This window comes from Galleria mellonella, unplaced genomic scaffold, assembly GCF_026898425.1.
Source record: "Galleria mellonella isolate WM207_F2 unplaced genomic scaffold, CSIRO_AGI_GalMel_v1 utg905, whole genome shotgun sequence".
In the NCBI taxonomy this organism is placed as follows: Eukaryota; Metazoa; Arthropoda; class Insecta; order Lepidoptera; family Pyralidae; genus Galleria; species Galleria mellonella.
Window position 1 is genome coordinate 1,688,631 of NW_026442174.1, and position 16,316 is coordinate 1,704,946.

The 16,316-nt window shown below is 31.5% G+C and overlaps 2 protein-coding genes across 2 annotated transcripts in view; both read right to left on the bottom strand.

The window, feature by feature from the left end:
- The window catches only part of LOC113513327 (60S ribosomal protein L36), a 171,770-nt gene that overhangs the window by 6,013 nt on the left and 149,441 nt on the right, over positions 1–16,316 (bottom strand). The window lies entirely within an intron of this gene.
- LOC113509302 (organic cation transporter protein-like) overlaps positions 14,205–16,316 on the bottom strand; it is a 41,048-nt gene continuing 38,936 nt past the window's right edge. The window contains exon 6 of the mRNA XM_031907211.2: positions 14,205–16,175. Coding sequence (XP_031763071.1) covers positions 15,987–16,175 — 189 coding nt within the window. The 3' untranslated portion in view covers positions 14,205–15,986. The remainder of the gene's footprint in view (positions 16,176–16,316) is intronic.

Sequence of the window (16,316 nt, forward strand, 5' to 3'; positions counted from 1 at the left end):
TTAATCTGCTTTTCTATGTTTGACATAATTAGTGATAATCTTAATTTGTACTTTTTTCTTTTATAAAATTTTATCATTTAAAATATAATACATGAAAACTTGTTTCTTTTGACCATAAAATGGGTTACTGATGGAAAGTGGTATCATCGCCTATAGACATGAGCAGTACCATGGACATAACAGAGTATACTGTTTCGCCCATTATACCCCCCATGTGTAATCCTTACCAGAGGGAGACTTTGTGCAAAAGTTGTTTGCCTGGGCACCTCTATCCGATTTGTGTTTCTACCATGAAGCTGTTGTGTTTGCATGGCTGTGTTTCGGTTTGAAGGGTGGGATATGGCAGTGAATTTACAGGGTACAGAGGAATAACACCTGAGTCCTCAGGAATGGCAACGCATGGGGGTATCATGGGCGAAACAGTATATTGTGTTATGTCCATGGTACTGCTCATGTCTATAGGCGACGGTTACCAATTTCCATCAGGTGGGCCTTCAGCTTGTTTGCCATTCTAAGTTGCATAAAAAAAAAATAATCAAATATGAAAGTGAGTTTGTGTGTTTATTACCACTTATCAACTTAACCTCGGTTAAGCTATGAAATTTGGTATACACATGTGAGATGGAGAAGCATATAGGCTAAATTTGTATAAGTCGTTGGTAAAAGCTTGTATTTCATTATTATATAGTGGTTTTTTATGCAACTTAGAATGGTTAATATGCTGGCGGCCCATTTGATGGGAAGTGGCAACTATCATCTATAGAGGTGAACAGTATCATGGACAAAATAGAGTATACTCTGTCGGCTGTCATCTGTTAATATTCATTATCATATCCTATCTTTCAAATTAAAAGACAGCCATGCAAATAACTACTTCACGGCAGAAACGAATGGGACATACAGACAGAGGTACCCAAGCAGACGAATTTACAAATTGTACAAAGCTTCCCTTTGGTATAATTAAAATTCTTTTTACTTATTTGTTATTTTATTCACATTTCATTCATCACCATCAGACAACAGTGTCTGAGATGATGATGATGACGTGATTATAATGAATATGAAGATATGCCAAAATTGTTTGTTCTATTGTTTGATTACTTGGCTCAACCTATAGAATAGTAAAAAATATTAAGGGACTTCTTTTATATTAATTCAATCACATTTTGAGATTGTTTTCATGTTAAATCAATGTGAAAATTTATGAAGATGTTTAGATATTTCAATATTTGTAAAACTTAAACAACTGAAAAGATTTGCATGAAATTTAGAACATGGATTGCCTAGTGATTGCGGCATAGAATGTGCAACCCTTTTCTTTCCGTGGGTGTCGTAAGAGGCGACTAAGGAAACTTAATTGTTAATGGATGGGCAGGAGCGTCCTTAAACCGTTACCAAAGCCTAACTACGGTTACCAATCCGCCTGCCAAGCGTGGCAATTGTTGGCAAAACTTTTATGGAGGAGGCCTATGTTTAACAGTTGACAATTATTGGCTGATATGGTATGGTATGGATAGATATATTTTGAACTGAATTTGATAATCTTTTTGCGATCAATAGTGGATTAGTTCCATATTGGTCCCATATTTATTTAGTAGTTTGCTTTTTCTTTGCGGAGCAAAAAACTACTAAATTTTGGTAGTTATTTAACTTCTGAATAGTAGAATAAAAACAGGCGCGACATTCAAACGCCGAATCTGGCCGGGGTGTTCATTTGATAAGAGTTAAACAGCGCTTAATATTAAACCTTCAAAAAGAAGGAGGTACTCAATTCGTATGTATTTTTCTTTATATTCGTTACCTCATGACTCCGTCAGACAAACCGATTTGGAAAATTTTTTTTATCTGCTTATAGATTGGTCCCATAGAAATTTCATCAAAAACGGTCTAGTACTTTAGATTTTAAATCAAAATGGTGTTGTCACAATTGAAGTGTCTTTAATAATTTTTAATACAACATTACTTCTGTTATATTCCATTATATTAACTGTTGTCTCAAGCATCCATCATAGCATACAAGTTCCGTATGCATATTTGTAAAATGTCTACGTCCACGGGCCACACTTCTGTTCTCGTGACATTCGCAATTTAGCCGGGGGACGGCAATAAATCGCTGCGCACGTGAGGAATGCTTCATTACGACTCGCCATAGTGCAATGGTGCGATAACGTTGCAATGCGGTTGAATTGTAATCCAGATCGTGAGATAAGGGCCGTTACTGAATACTTGCTGTTGATATTGCAATCTGCAGCCAAGCAATTTGTGTGTATCGCCTTCTAGAAGTGTTTGTGACCGCGGCAAATTAGTTATAGGGTTGCCAACGTCGTGACTTAGGGGGAAAGGATTGTTAGTAATGGAGACTGAGAATTTTCCGTAATTTATCGACCTCCTCGCGGTTCTTGGAAATTGTCATGTTAATTCCTGATGAATTCATCAATGGCCTGTTTTCATTCTCATCTATCACCCTTCATTTTCGTATCCCGTTAGCGCAGGCGGAAACATTTTCACCCATCAAAAAAAAAAAATATATCGTAATTTATTTCTTATTTATTATGAATGAATAAATGGTTTATTTTCTTTAAAAAAAAATGTAATGCTATTATATCGTTTAACGAATGAACTCGAATTCAGATATTGCTTTTTGAAGTAATTTAAAAATACACCACCTTTAAGCTTGATAAAAGTACATCTTTAGATATAACAAAAATCCATCAAAATCAGTTTACAATCAATAACATAATTCACAAAAATGGAATTAGACCTCTACTTTTTTGAAAATTGGCTTAACATGTTCTTCCGAAAGGACATATTAAGTTGTTGGTTTTCTTAAAAGGGTGGAAAGGACATGATATGCCTGCACTATCGGTATAGGTTGGCGGGGTGCCAGTGAGTGATGACGGATGAAGATGAATGGTCAGTTAGCTCATGCATTAAAGAATTAACCACGATAGTTTACAGGAGGAATTGTGTGGAAATCGACCTGACAGGGTATATTGCTAGCAATGGGCTATTAGACCCCATTGCTAACCTTTTGTTTGTTTTTTAACTCAGGTTTTTGTTTAATGCACGATAATGGAATGGTACCTCTGTTTGTGATATAGGTTTAAGTTAGTGGGGCACCAGTGACTGATGATGAAGTCAGGTGAGTTACGAATTAACCATACTGCTATAGTAGAGGTGATGATTTCAAATCAAAATTTTGTCATTTAAAATTTCATGGCGAAAGACTATGACGCTCTCTTGCTATTTACCAATCGATTTCTAATGTAAGACTAATTTTTATACGCCCTATAATGTATCGTTCCTAACCCACAGACACTAGGGGAGGAAAAGATTGTTAATAATGGGGAGGCTAGTTTCCATTGCTATCAATATATCTTTTTAGGTCGACCTCCACGCGGTTCCCCCTAGAAACCTAACCCCTAGAAAGTTTTTTTAAGTCTCTTAAAAAGATAGTAAAATCATATCAATCCCTACTAAAGATGAAAAGATCAACTACATTATAGCCGTCAAAGACTATAAATATTTTCTTTTATGCTAAAACAAACCTAATAAAACAAGAACCACAAACTTTGTTTCATATGGCTTGTATTAACACATACGGTCCGCAAAAAATGGACGAAACCGGAGTCAAAGGCCAAACGTTATTCTGACAAAAACAATTTGTAAGTTTTTGCAACGGAACCCTTAGGCCTTTTTGGTTGAATACATGAATATATTTACCGTTGAATAAAAATAGAAAATAAAAAGTAGGTTTCTCTTTTGTTCATTTAATGTTTTATTACTGGGCGAAAAGGGATTGTTAGTAATGGAGAATGAGAATCCCATTGCTAGCAATATACCTAACCAGGTAGACCTCCTCGCGGTTCTCCCTGGAAATTATCATGGTTAATTCCTGATGAATTCATCATGATGGGTTAACTGACCTGTTTTCATTCTCATCAATCACCCTTCACTGGTGCTCCGCCAGTGTATCCCGTTAGCGCAGGCGGGGTTACCATACCATTTTCACCCATAAAAAAAAAAAATGTTTTATCACTACTTTTCACTCAGTTCGTTGCAGCGAACTTGAGTAAGATCGTCTAAAGTTTTGATTTTATTTTTTTGAGGTTGGTACAGATACTTCTTATTGAGATTTCAGGACTTATACCTTATGTAGTAGATATCTTATGTTCGATGTTTATATACATATGCAATAGGATATTAATAAACTCACTGTGTAAATTTTTGTCGTTTTCGACAATTGTTTCCACTGCATCCGGAGGTCTTGTTTAGGGGGCGTTTGGCGCTTTGCGTCGCAGGGTCTTGTCTCCTATTAATTAATTTTCGGTTACATATGTACGTAAACATCGAATAAAAAATGAACATAAGTTTTAAAAATAAAGATATATTATTTTTTGCAATGCTTTGTATATTGCAAAATGTTTGTGTGGCAAATGCACCTATTTGAAAATTAGCTGTTGTACTTCTGATACGTTATCTGGTTACTAGCTAACTTGGTACCATTATCTATGGTTCATATTTTTTTAAATATAGTAGAAAAGAAAAGAAAGACTATGTACTACAGAATATCAAAAAAGACTTGATAAGTCGTCAACCGATTCGAAATAGAAGAGGAAAAAGTTATTGCGAAGCGTGAGAGAGTAGGTACAGGAAAAAGTATAAAATTCCCGTGGGTACCCGACTCCTGACAGTTATTTGCATTTAATACTTTCCCGGACCGGAATCGCGGAAAAACGTCACTCGCTGTAATGAACATGAACACTATTGCAAACTCTGCCTTTTGGCGGGACAGAGGTAAAATAGACTAGGAACTTTCATACGAATCTTTAGTTCTATTCTTTTTAATTTAAATTATATTTCGTTGTGATTTTTTTAGAAATTCAGATATTTTGTAGAGTATTTTTAAAAAGGTTTCATAAGAGCAAGATATTAACGTATTACCATACATAATGAAGCAATTTTTCTAATACACATACTGCAAATTACATAATTTAAAAGATGGAGGAAAAGTTAAGACAAATACATACGCGTTAAGTTCGCCAAATGTACATAGAATTTTACTGTGCATTAAAGTTTAAATAAATAAATAATTAAATACGTACGTATAAGTTGTTTTTATACGACATTACAACTTACCACTGAGAGTATTTGTAAAAAAAAATGCATGTATGCGTCTCTCCCACTCGTCTTCCTGCTGTGAATCAGCAATGCTTGTATAGCTGTGTTTTACGTACTCAAGAATGCTAATAATATCATATATGTCGCAAGCTTGTTTGTCATTCTTAATATCATAAAAAAGGTAACATCTTACATCTGATCAATTTTACTTAAAACCTGAGTATACTAGTATACCATATATGCAAATGTATGTAGTATCTCTTATATAGCTATTACTCCAAAGCAACCATAGTTTATCACATGGTATTTACGTGATGTATGGCGACCCAACTTATCACCAGGACTTGGCCACAATCAAATCATCAATCACTAAATCCAATATGGCGGTCATAAATTACTTCAAGTCATCTGTTAAGTGCAGTGTTGGTATGCAATTAGGCATTCCGTCGTTGAATCAGCGCCGCAATTAATTGTAGGTCAGGTTGGCTATCCGTTGGTATTACAAATTCTGTATGCAAATACACCTGTAGGGACATGCAGGCTATCATAGGGTTTATGCTGGAGCTCAGGTGAAAGTAATTAGGTGGTATACACAAGTATAAATTATGTAAAAGATAGATGCAACTTAAACTAACTTAAATTTTAGATTAATAACTATTAATAAAAAAAAAGAACGCTTTTCCTATTGAAATTTAAATATATAGCTGTATTTACCTCGATCTTAATTTTATTTTAAAGATTAATAAGTACCTTAGACTTTAGGAAAAGGATACCATGGGAGTCACAGCATATTTTGGAAGGTCTATGGTACTGTTCATGTCTACAGATGATGATTACTTTTTATCACGTCAGTTGGTAAAAAAGAAGGACACTATTGTAAGTTGCATAAAAACATGACATTCAAGAGATGAGATAATAAAAATAGCTATTATAAAAATTGGTACTATGATTGTGTAGGTATTTTGTTTAATCTATTTTTAATTAAAAAAATCCAGAAGCTGCTGAAGAAGAATTCTTAGAAATTATTAGATATTGTGACTTAAAATTGTCATGTTACAAGCTCATCTGATGGTAAACGAAATGATGACTGTCGCTCACGAGTACCAGCTTTTTTGGGAAGGAAAATATGTGTCCTTTTTTTGAAAATATATTGCAAGTAACATTAATAACATTTTATTTAAATTTAAAACCAATCTTAATTTGAAATAATTGAAGTTGCTATTTGAATGTTCTTGACAACTGATCCGTCTAGACAAGTGCAGATTAAGTATTAGGAGTACAAATAAGTTTCCGCCGTTTTATTGTGGATGGCGCGGCACGGACAGCTTTTGCAGATGATTTAAAAAATAGTTTCGACATTCAAGACCAACATAACCTATTAATATTATTGATTTGATATTGGTAAAATATAATTTTTATAACTTGAAAATCAAAATTTGAGCCAAATTGAAATATTAAATAATTAAGGCGCATCAATTGCTCGTAGAAGCATATGGTTGAGTGAGAGAACGTGTCGAGAGTGGTTTCAAAAGTTTAAAAACGGTGATTTTAGAAGACAAAGATGAATGTTCTCGTGACAAGAAGTGGTTTCAAAAGTTTAAAAACGGTGATTTCGACGTAGAAGACAAAGAATTAAAAATACGAGGATGCAGAGGAGGGAGGATTCATCTCAAACACAAAAAGAACTTGCTCTAACATTAGAAGTCACTCAGCAAGTAGTCTCACATCGTTTAAAATCATTAGGAATGATTTAAACAATAATTGGTTACGAATTAAAGCCGAGAGATATTGAACGCCGATTATCAAGTGAAATGCTGCTAGCTAGACATAAAAAAAAGGGTTTTTTACATCGTATCGTAACTGGGGATTATCAATAATAATCATTTAGGTGAAAGAAAAATTCATTTATTAGTACATGTATGTATGTGTACAAGGAAACGGACATAATGCGTATTCACCAGACAACCGTCCGATTATCACCTGTTTCTCTCTCAGTCAACCTTACATCTATGTCTTTACCTCAAAAGAGATATGATATTGCTCTGAGAGATGGGAAAAAGTGGTTGCAAGTGATATATTTGAAATATTACCGTTCTTTTAATAAAACCATTTTTACACTCCTAATAACTAATTTAATAATTTATGAATATGAATCAAGAGTAGGTACTTTATCAATAATAATCATTTAGGTATTCATTTATTAGTACATGTATTATGGACGCAAAAAATATTCTCTCTCAGCATATTAAAACTTTATATGAAATGTTATTTAAAACCAAACATTTTTACATATTAATGTATTTTTCATATTAATGTATTTTTCTAATGTTTATAACTTTTTATCCAATCACTCGTGATCGAAACTAGCTTTGCAGAGGTACCTAGAAATTTCGAAAACAATTAATAGGCTATATTACTAGCTGATAATGTAGCTTTCCATAGGTGAAATAATTTGTAAACACGGTTGTGTAGTTTTTGTGTTTATTCGTTCCAAAAAACAATAAAAAAAATTCCTTTTTAGATTATAATATTAGTATAGATTTCTCAGAGTTTCATTCAAATTAGATAGAACAACCACGTCTAAAATAAAGCAATATATTCGTATTTTTAATTAAAAATTACGTACGTGATTGTACTCGAGTAGAAATATTTGTTACGAAACGCATACATAGATACGTAGTTATTATTTTTATCGTCTATTCTGCAGGTCACGTCTCTGTGGACTAAATGGGATCACGTACTGAACGCATAATTACTAAGTAATATGGTTGTTAACGTCGCGGAAGGGATTCTTTAAAAAAATAATACGTCACTTTATAATCCCGTTTTGAAATTAAAAAACGTACGTGACTAGAATGGAGGTTTGATTATGTCACAGAGGACAAATATATTGTTGCACAGTCGTAGACACGAAATAAAAGGTAGGTCGAATATAATTGTACAGTAATAGTACAATTTGTTGGCGAATTAAAGAACACGACTTTGCCCTTTTAAAAATCGACTATTAAATATATATATATATATATATATATATATATATATATATATATATATATATATATATATATATATATATATATATATATATATATATATATATATATATATATATATATATATATATATATATATATATATATTATTCCATCTGACCAGGCATTTAGAAGTTAAGGTGGAATAAAGAAACTCTTATATGAGTACATATGTATATGATCATTGAAATCATCACATTCTTTCATTCTTTTTTTGGGCAGTTGTATAAAAACTTGCAGGTACTTTGTCACACAACAAAGATTAAAATTATACATATATAAAAAAAAAAAACAAACTAAAGAGTGCTACACCTCCAAATCAAGGTTTTAATTTTTTAAATACACTGGTATCTTCTTGTACTGATATAATCTGTACTGGTATAATCTTTAGGTAAATAGTTCTGACGTGACCACGACGTGGTGCAATCCACGTCGAATCGTCGGTAATAAAGAACTTGCTTCCGTAGGTACTATTTATCTGTAAAGGCTTTTACATCCCGTTAAGTACTAATTGTGTATTTAAAATATAATTACCAGAGGGAGACTTTGTACAAAAGTCGTTTGCTTGGGTACCTCTGTCCCATTCGTGTTTCAACCGTAAAGCAGTTGTGTTTGAATGGCTGCGTTTCGGTTTGAAGGGTGGAATATGGCGTGAATTTACTGGGTATGGAGGAATAACACTTGAGTCCTCAGGAATGGCAATGCATGGGAGGTATCATGGGCGAAACAATATACTCTAGTATGTCCATGGTACTGCTCATGTCTATAGGCGACGGTTACCACTTTCCATCATGTGGGCCGTCAGCTTGTTTGCCATTCTAAGTTGTATAAAAAAAATATATGTGTAGACAACGCCTAAGTTTAAAATTAACTAAGGTCCTAATTTACCTGAATCTATTGACTCCAAAGTATTGGAAGTCATCGTACTGTTACGATTTTATTGAAAGTGCTTTTGTAGTTCTAACTAAAATAGTTCTATGAGTACATATGTATATTAAATTACTGTAGTATCAGAAATTGAAATAATAAAAGCCTGGGCGTTTCATAACATCTTATGTTTTTTTTTTTTTTTTTATGGTTCGCGGTGCAATCATTAAGGCATCCCGTCCTCGCTATTGGATACGGGTGACGGAATGCCTATACAAGAGGGTACATGGAGGACGCAATTTAGATCCAATATTTGAGGAGCATTACGGCCGGATACTGCAACAAAACATCTTATGTTTAATATGGATATTGTCTTAAAACAAATCATGATTTGTAATATTAAGTCTAATTCGAAATGCTTTAGTAATTAGATGGAATGGTGAGAAATTTTACACCTTGCTTGAATAATAAAGTTTTATTTCAGTAGGCTATGTTTAAGTTCAACAGTAGAGAAATTTATGATTCAAATAATGATAAGGGTTACCATATTTTAACTAAATTTCTCGCCACTCGTTCAAAGAAAGAAAAATCACCTGGATCTTCATGTGGATCCTAGTGAATTGAGGTCTAATTTTTTAAAGCAGATCAAATAGGCTTTATATACTGATATAGCTAGATATATATTTTATTTACATTATGCAATATATACATATTAATCTCTATTGATTAAATATTATTATAAATTCATTTCAGTGTGACTTGAGATCATAAATATTTCAACACAAAACTGTTAACATTTACATAACTTTTTAATTACATAATAAAATAATACAATAATCAAACATATTTAAAATTTTACGAGTAGGTTTACGTAGTAACTGTTATATCATATTTATAATTTCATATTTCATACACAGATTGCACAGTTTTAGAGCACGTTTTTAATTGGACGCGTGTTTTGTAACTTGAATATAGTGCTAGAGTACGCAACGTCTTTACATATTAACTCACAAAACAGTTGTATGATACAGCATTTAGAACACTTAATGCCACTAGTTTATCATTACGGGATTAATGGGCTTGTTGTATATATATATATATCAAAAGTTTTCAGAAGGTTTTATAACATTCCCCAAAATTATATATATATATATATATATATATATATATATATATATATATATATATATATATGACACGATAAATGTAACGTAAGAATATAATAGAACCTAAATACTTTTATCACGATTGATGATGTATTGCACTTGAAAAAAAGATACAACGATTGGTTTAACAACTTGTTAGCAAAGGTGGGCTTATCTCTAAAAGAGACATCTTACAGCCAACCCAATGCAGTTAGAGATAAAATTAAAAAAGATATAAAAAAGATGTTAAAAGTCTGTTACCCATCCCTGTTGCCTATAGAATGAACAGTGAGTACTATGGGCATATGTTTTTCTTTAATGTGTTAATCTCTCTACCATTGCCTCCGTACATTATTGATAATTATCAAAGTTTAAGATTTTATATCGAGATTGTTATAGCAATATAAAATTATGTAATTAAATTTAAAGATATTTAATTTGTACTTACTTCACATGAATATAAGTAATAATATATTGTTCGTAGTAAAACTCTCATTTGAATAAAACTTTACTGAAAATGTTTCTGACCAAGATTGATATACCCAAATATACATATATGAATCTAAATTGTACATAACCTTTATCATATTAATTAATAAAATAAAAAAAAGGCAGATATGACTACGTACAGTACGTCTTGTATACGTGAAAACATATAAACGATTTATAGATTTATATATGTTCATTTTTAGTTTTAAAAATACTGTTTCTTTTTCGAAGAAAATAAAATACGTAAAATAAAAATAAAGTAGGTATCTTTCTTGATGGAAGTTGTTCAGTATCATAATGATTGTTTTTTTGTTATACAAATGCCTCTGACTGCCCTATTAGGGATGTTAGCCGTGAGCTTATTTTTTTTTATACAACATAGAATGGCAAACAAGCTGACGGCCCACCTGATGGAAAGTGGTAACCGTCGCCTATAGACATGAGCAATACCATGCTTATATATATTAGAATTTTAATTAGGTAATAAATATAACTTACAATACATATTCATATATAAAAGGTCTTATTATTTATTTTACACATTGTAGAATAATTGATAAATACAAAGACTATGTACTTCAAAGCAAAAATATTGGTAATTTATATATTTAGCTATTCTATTTCTTCTTCGCACGTGTAAACCTATTATCTCCCGTTCCCGTGGCAATTTCCGTAGGAAATATTATTTATTTTATACATAAAAAGTGTAGCTACCTATATTTCTATTAGACAAGAATTTTTACAATGGGTTTAGTAGCTTTGGAGATCACGTATCCTGACAGAACTATATAAATGGAGAGATTACCTCTTTTATAATATTAGTGTGAATTATGTTACTCTATTCTGTTCTATAAGTAGGTGGGCTATTTTAAAATTTATATTCATTCGACACAACAAATAAAAATTTATTTTAAATACACAATCGGGACTTAACACGGTGTAAAAGCCTTTACAGGTAAATAGTACCTACATATTTACTTTTTTTTAGCTGACGTTTCTACGTGGATTGTCCTGGCATGACTACGATGTTAAGTCCTGATTGTGTATTTAAAATATGTGTAAACAACGCGAAAGTTTAAAATTAATTAAATAAAAATGTATTGAAACCTAATCCAATTGAAACTTTATCTAAATTACCTGAGCAATTTTTGATTCCTTCAAATATTTTATAATATTGCTGTAGATAAATTGATAAAAAAAAAAAAGTAATCTTATATCAGTGGTACCTCTATTCAATTTCGTTTAGGTATTGATTTCTTAATCAGAATTCAATCCAATACTAGTAAATTATATTAGACTAACTTCATTTCATACGTACAAATTGAAAAAGGTAATTCACAGATTACTAGATGATCAAATTTGGGTTTTCAATGAATATAAAGCTTCTCGTCTTTGTCAACCGACTTCCGCAAAGAAGGAGGTCTGTCTCTAATACTGTTCTATCTACTTAACCCAGATAAGCCTACTGTCCTATATTTAGGACAGTAGAAATAAAAAAAAATATCAGAATACCCTCTTTATCTAAGATTATTTAGTCTTATGATTTGCAGTAAGAAACGTGTCAGCTTTATTAGAAAAAATAAAAAGACAGTTATTTTAACAGTTTTTACCTTATATTTTACCTTATAAGTGTGTAATAAAAGTGCGTTGCAGACATGGCAAATGACAGGTATGTATAAAAAGTTTTATTTTACTCGTGAGTTGTTTTTTCTGTGTTAATATCTAGTTGATAACCTTAACTTTTGTACTAAATAAATATTCTAGCAAAATAATATAAATAAATTACGTATAACTTGTTACAAATACTAGCGTACTATATATAGGACAGTAGGATAATATACATGATTTTAGTACAATAATACAACTTTTTCTTTACAGACCGTTAGCTGCGCATGAAATTTTAGATGCTTTAGAAAATGTTTCTGATAATGAAGAAGATTATAGAGAACGACTGATATGTATTCTACCTCCTCCTGTTGATCCTGACTGTCTCACTGACGAAGATTCGGGTGAAGAAGATAATGTAACTTTGAATAATTTGCCACGAAACATTCTGCTTCAACCGGCTGAAGTAATGATTCAAGGGCAGATTATGGTGAGTGATACAGAAGAAGAACCTTCTGATTCTACAGGTCGAACTAAACGTAGGCGTACCTACGCATGGAGAAAACGGGACTTGGCAAAAAATCCCGTGAATTGGCCAGATGTTCAAGGCGCTTGCCAAGATAAGCGCCCAATTGAGTGGTTTGAAAACTTCTTAGATGAAGATGTTATTTCGTTGTTGGTATCAGAGAGCAATAAATATGCTGTCAAAAAGAATTTGCCTGGAGACATAACCACTGAAGATATGAAATGTTTCATCGGCTCGTAGAAGAATGTATTGGGAAAACTCCCCTGATACAAAGAATGAATTGATCAGCTCGGCTATGACTAGGGATAGATTTGACTTTATTTTTCGCCACCTTCATGTCAATGATAATTATTTGCAAGACAAATACACAAAAGTACGCCCCCTAGTTACACTTCTAAATAAAAAGTTCTTAGAGTTTTCTCCTCTTGAAGAGCATTACAGTGTAGATGAGGCCATGATACTATGGTAGACATGGCTGCAAACAGCACATAAAAGGTAAACCTATTATTTAAGCTTTTGGTCACATGTTGTATGTACTATCATATATGTTGCATGAAACATATATATTTTATTTGGAAATGTGGTCCAAGGAGGCAATCCAATATAAACTAGCTTTACTTGAATTAATTTTATATAACCGACAAAACAAGTTGTTCTCTGATAAGTGAGAACGATTGACACTGACAAGATTAATTATCATTATAAAAAAAAAGGTTTATATTTCTATATGTCCTTTGTGGTGAAACTGGTGATAGTCGATGGAATAACTTAATATTTTTTTCCAAATCCTATTTCCATGGAAGAGTATTATTATATACTTTTTATATTGAAGTTCCTACAAAAAAGGAATGGAAAATGGAGTGTGTGATATTACATTCATAAAAGTGTTAATCTAGTAAATTACATATAACAATGGGTAATATAATCAATAGTTATCTAATAAACTACACTTTTTGATTAATTCTGTTTTGTCATAAATGGTCTTTTATTTCCTCTTATTATCCTACTGTCCTACATATACCGAAAGCCTTACACTTAATTTTTTTTTTCATATTTTTTTTTATGTTGCATAAGATCTAATAAACTAAATAATGTAACTTTTTTCAAAATTTTCAGAAAATTTTAGTTTCAGGCTTATCTGGGTTAATCATTTATAAACTGAAGTTGATGTTTTTTTTTTGTGGGAAAAATCTAGATACATACTTGTAATATTTAACTTTTATCAATGTTGTATGTACTATCATATATGTTGCATGAAACATATATATTTTATTTGGAAATGAGTGTCCAAGGAGGTTTATAAACTAGCTTTACTTGAATTAATTTTATATAACCGACAAAACAAGATAAGTGAGAACGATTGCTACAAGATTTTATCATTATAAAAAAAAAAAAAGGTTTATATTTCTATATGAAACCGAACACCTGAGGGCCTAACATGAAATGTTTTCCGAAATTTCGGATCTGAACGAAACACAAATTTGATGTTCAAATTACATAATACATACCGTTTAAAAATATTAAAAATGCTAAAGAATCGTTCCTTTGGACTTTTATGGTAGGATTTATGACAAACGAAATGTTAACCTTCATTTACAGGGACGATTTCGATATGAACAAAAACACGAAATTGAGTCCGAAAATTCGGAATTTCATTTCATGGTAGACCCCCTGATCGTTTTCATCATACCAACTACCATATTACCAGAGATATATCTAAGTATTTCTACTTATAAAGATAAATTACAAATTCCATAAAATCAAGAGAAAATAAGAATATGAAATGAACATATGTTTTAAAAAATAGTTTTTATAAATGTCTTAGGAATACGAGGGACAGTCAACTACAGTCACCTGATTGTTTTGTATCTATTAATTCACATTTATACTAACATTATTCAACACAATTCTATAATTCTAACAAACCTACAAACTAACTCTTTTAATAAATGTATTAAATTTATCACAACACTGTTTCTTATTATCTATTTATTATTTTCATACTGAAGTAAAGAAAATAATTTTCTATAAGTACTTACAAGATATTGCCCAGTAAAATTGAGTTCTATTATTTATGAAATATCCTTAAATAATACAATAAAATAAGACCCTGTTTCATTGAAAATATTATAAGGTATACTATTGCGTATAAAGAAACTGGTTTATATGCAATAATAATAATAATAAACTTATTTAAAACTATCCAGTAGTAGGCGTTTTTAATGTAGATTTTATTAACACACTTCTAATTTTTTATAATGAATTGTTGACCTTCGGATATTTATTTTGTGTTATCCAAAGAGATCTATCCCTATTTAAATACTCTGTACACAGGCCCTGATATCGTAATATTTGTAAAAAAATCTACGAAAATTACTACGAATAGCAACGAGCTCACAGCCTATTTAATGGGAATTACTAGTCCTTGTCTAGGCGTGAGGTAAATGTGTGTTTGTATGTATGTCTATAGACAAGAATAGCATACACTAGAATCGACATTAAAGCACATTTTCTATTCTTAAAATAAAAATTGTAATTCGAAATGACAGAGAAATGATAAATTTAAAGACTAGTATAAATTATTTTAGTAGAGTTGCATCTGAACTGTTTTAATTCTCTATGGTCGATATCATAATGATTTTGTTATACTGTCTTTTAATTAAAATTGTCATTTTGGTGTTAAGTTTAGGGAATGGTACCTCAGAATCAACCCTATGCGTACTATTTTTAAAGACTAAGGTATTACGTATGCCTTCATATCCAATTCACTACTTTTTTATTCATACCTTCAATTCAAAACTTTCAAAAAGTTATTCTAATATATCCCATTTATATTATAAATATGAATATTTGTATTCATGGAGGGATAGATGAATGGATAAATGTTTGTGACTCTTTCTCACAAAAATTACTGGACGGCTTAGAATGAAATTTGGTATACGCGTAGATTATATCCTCAGCACATAGGATACTTTATGTATTGATCCACGCACGTGAAGACACAGGGATACAGCTAGTATATGAATACATAGTAGAAGCTCTTTAACTATGAAACCATTTAGAAACTGCTGAAAAGTCTTTGGTTGAAAGTGGTATAATTAGAATAGATATAATTTCGCCTACTATCTTTCTTAGCGGCTCCATTTTTACTGAGCAAACTCTTCCAGTACATTTTATTATAATATTTATAATTTTAATCTATTATAGGCTAGTTTTAGTTACAGTCGTTTTATCTTCACTATCTCGTGGTGCTCTGTCTTGATCTTGGGCTTCTTTTAATGAGTCCGGTAGTTTCATATTGTTTGTTTCGGGTAGAGTGAGAACAAGGAAGGACGACAGGCCCGCCATCACGCCGAACAGTATGGTCGGCAGGTTGTCGTAGTATCGCGCCTGAAAATAAAATATTTTAATTAAAATAAATGACTTTGATCACCGTTAGTTGCAGGTTTGATTTCCGCACAATACAATTTTTTGTATTCATGAACATATCTGTTTGTATTAGTCTGGGTATTTTCTATGTATATATACATA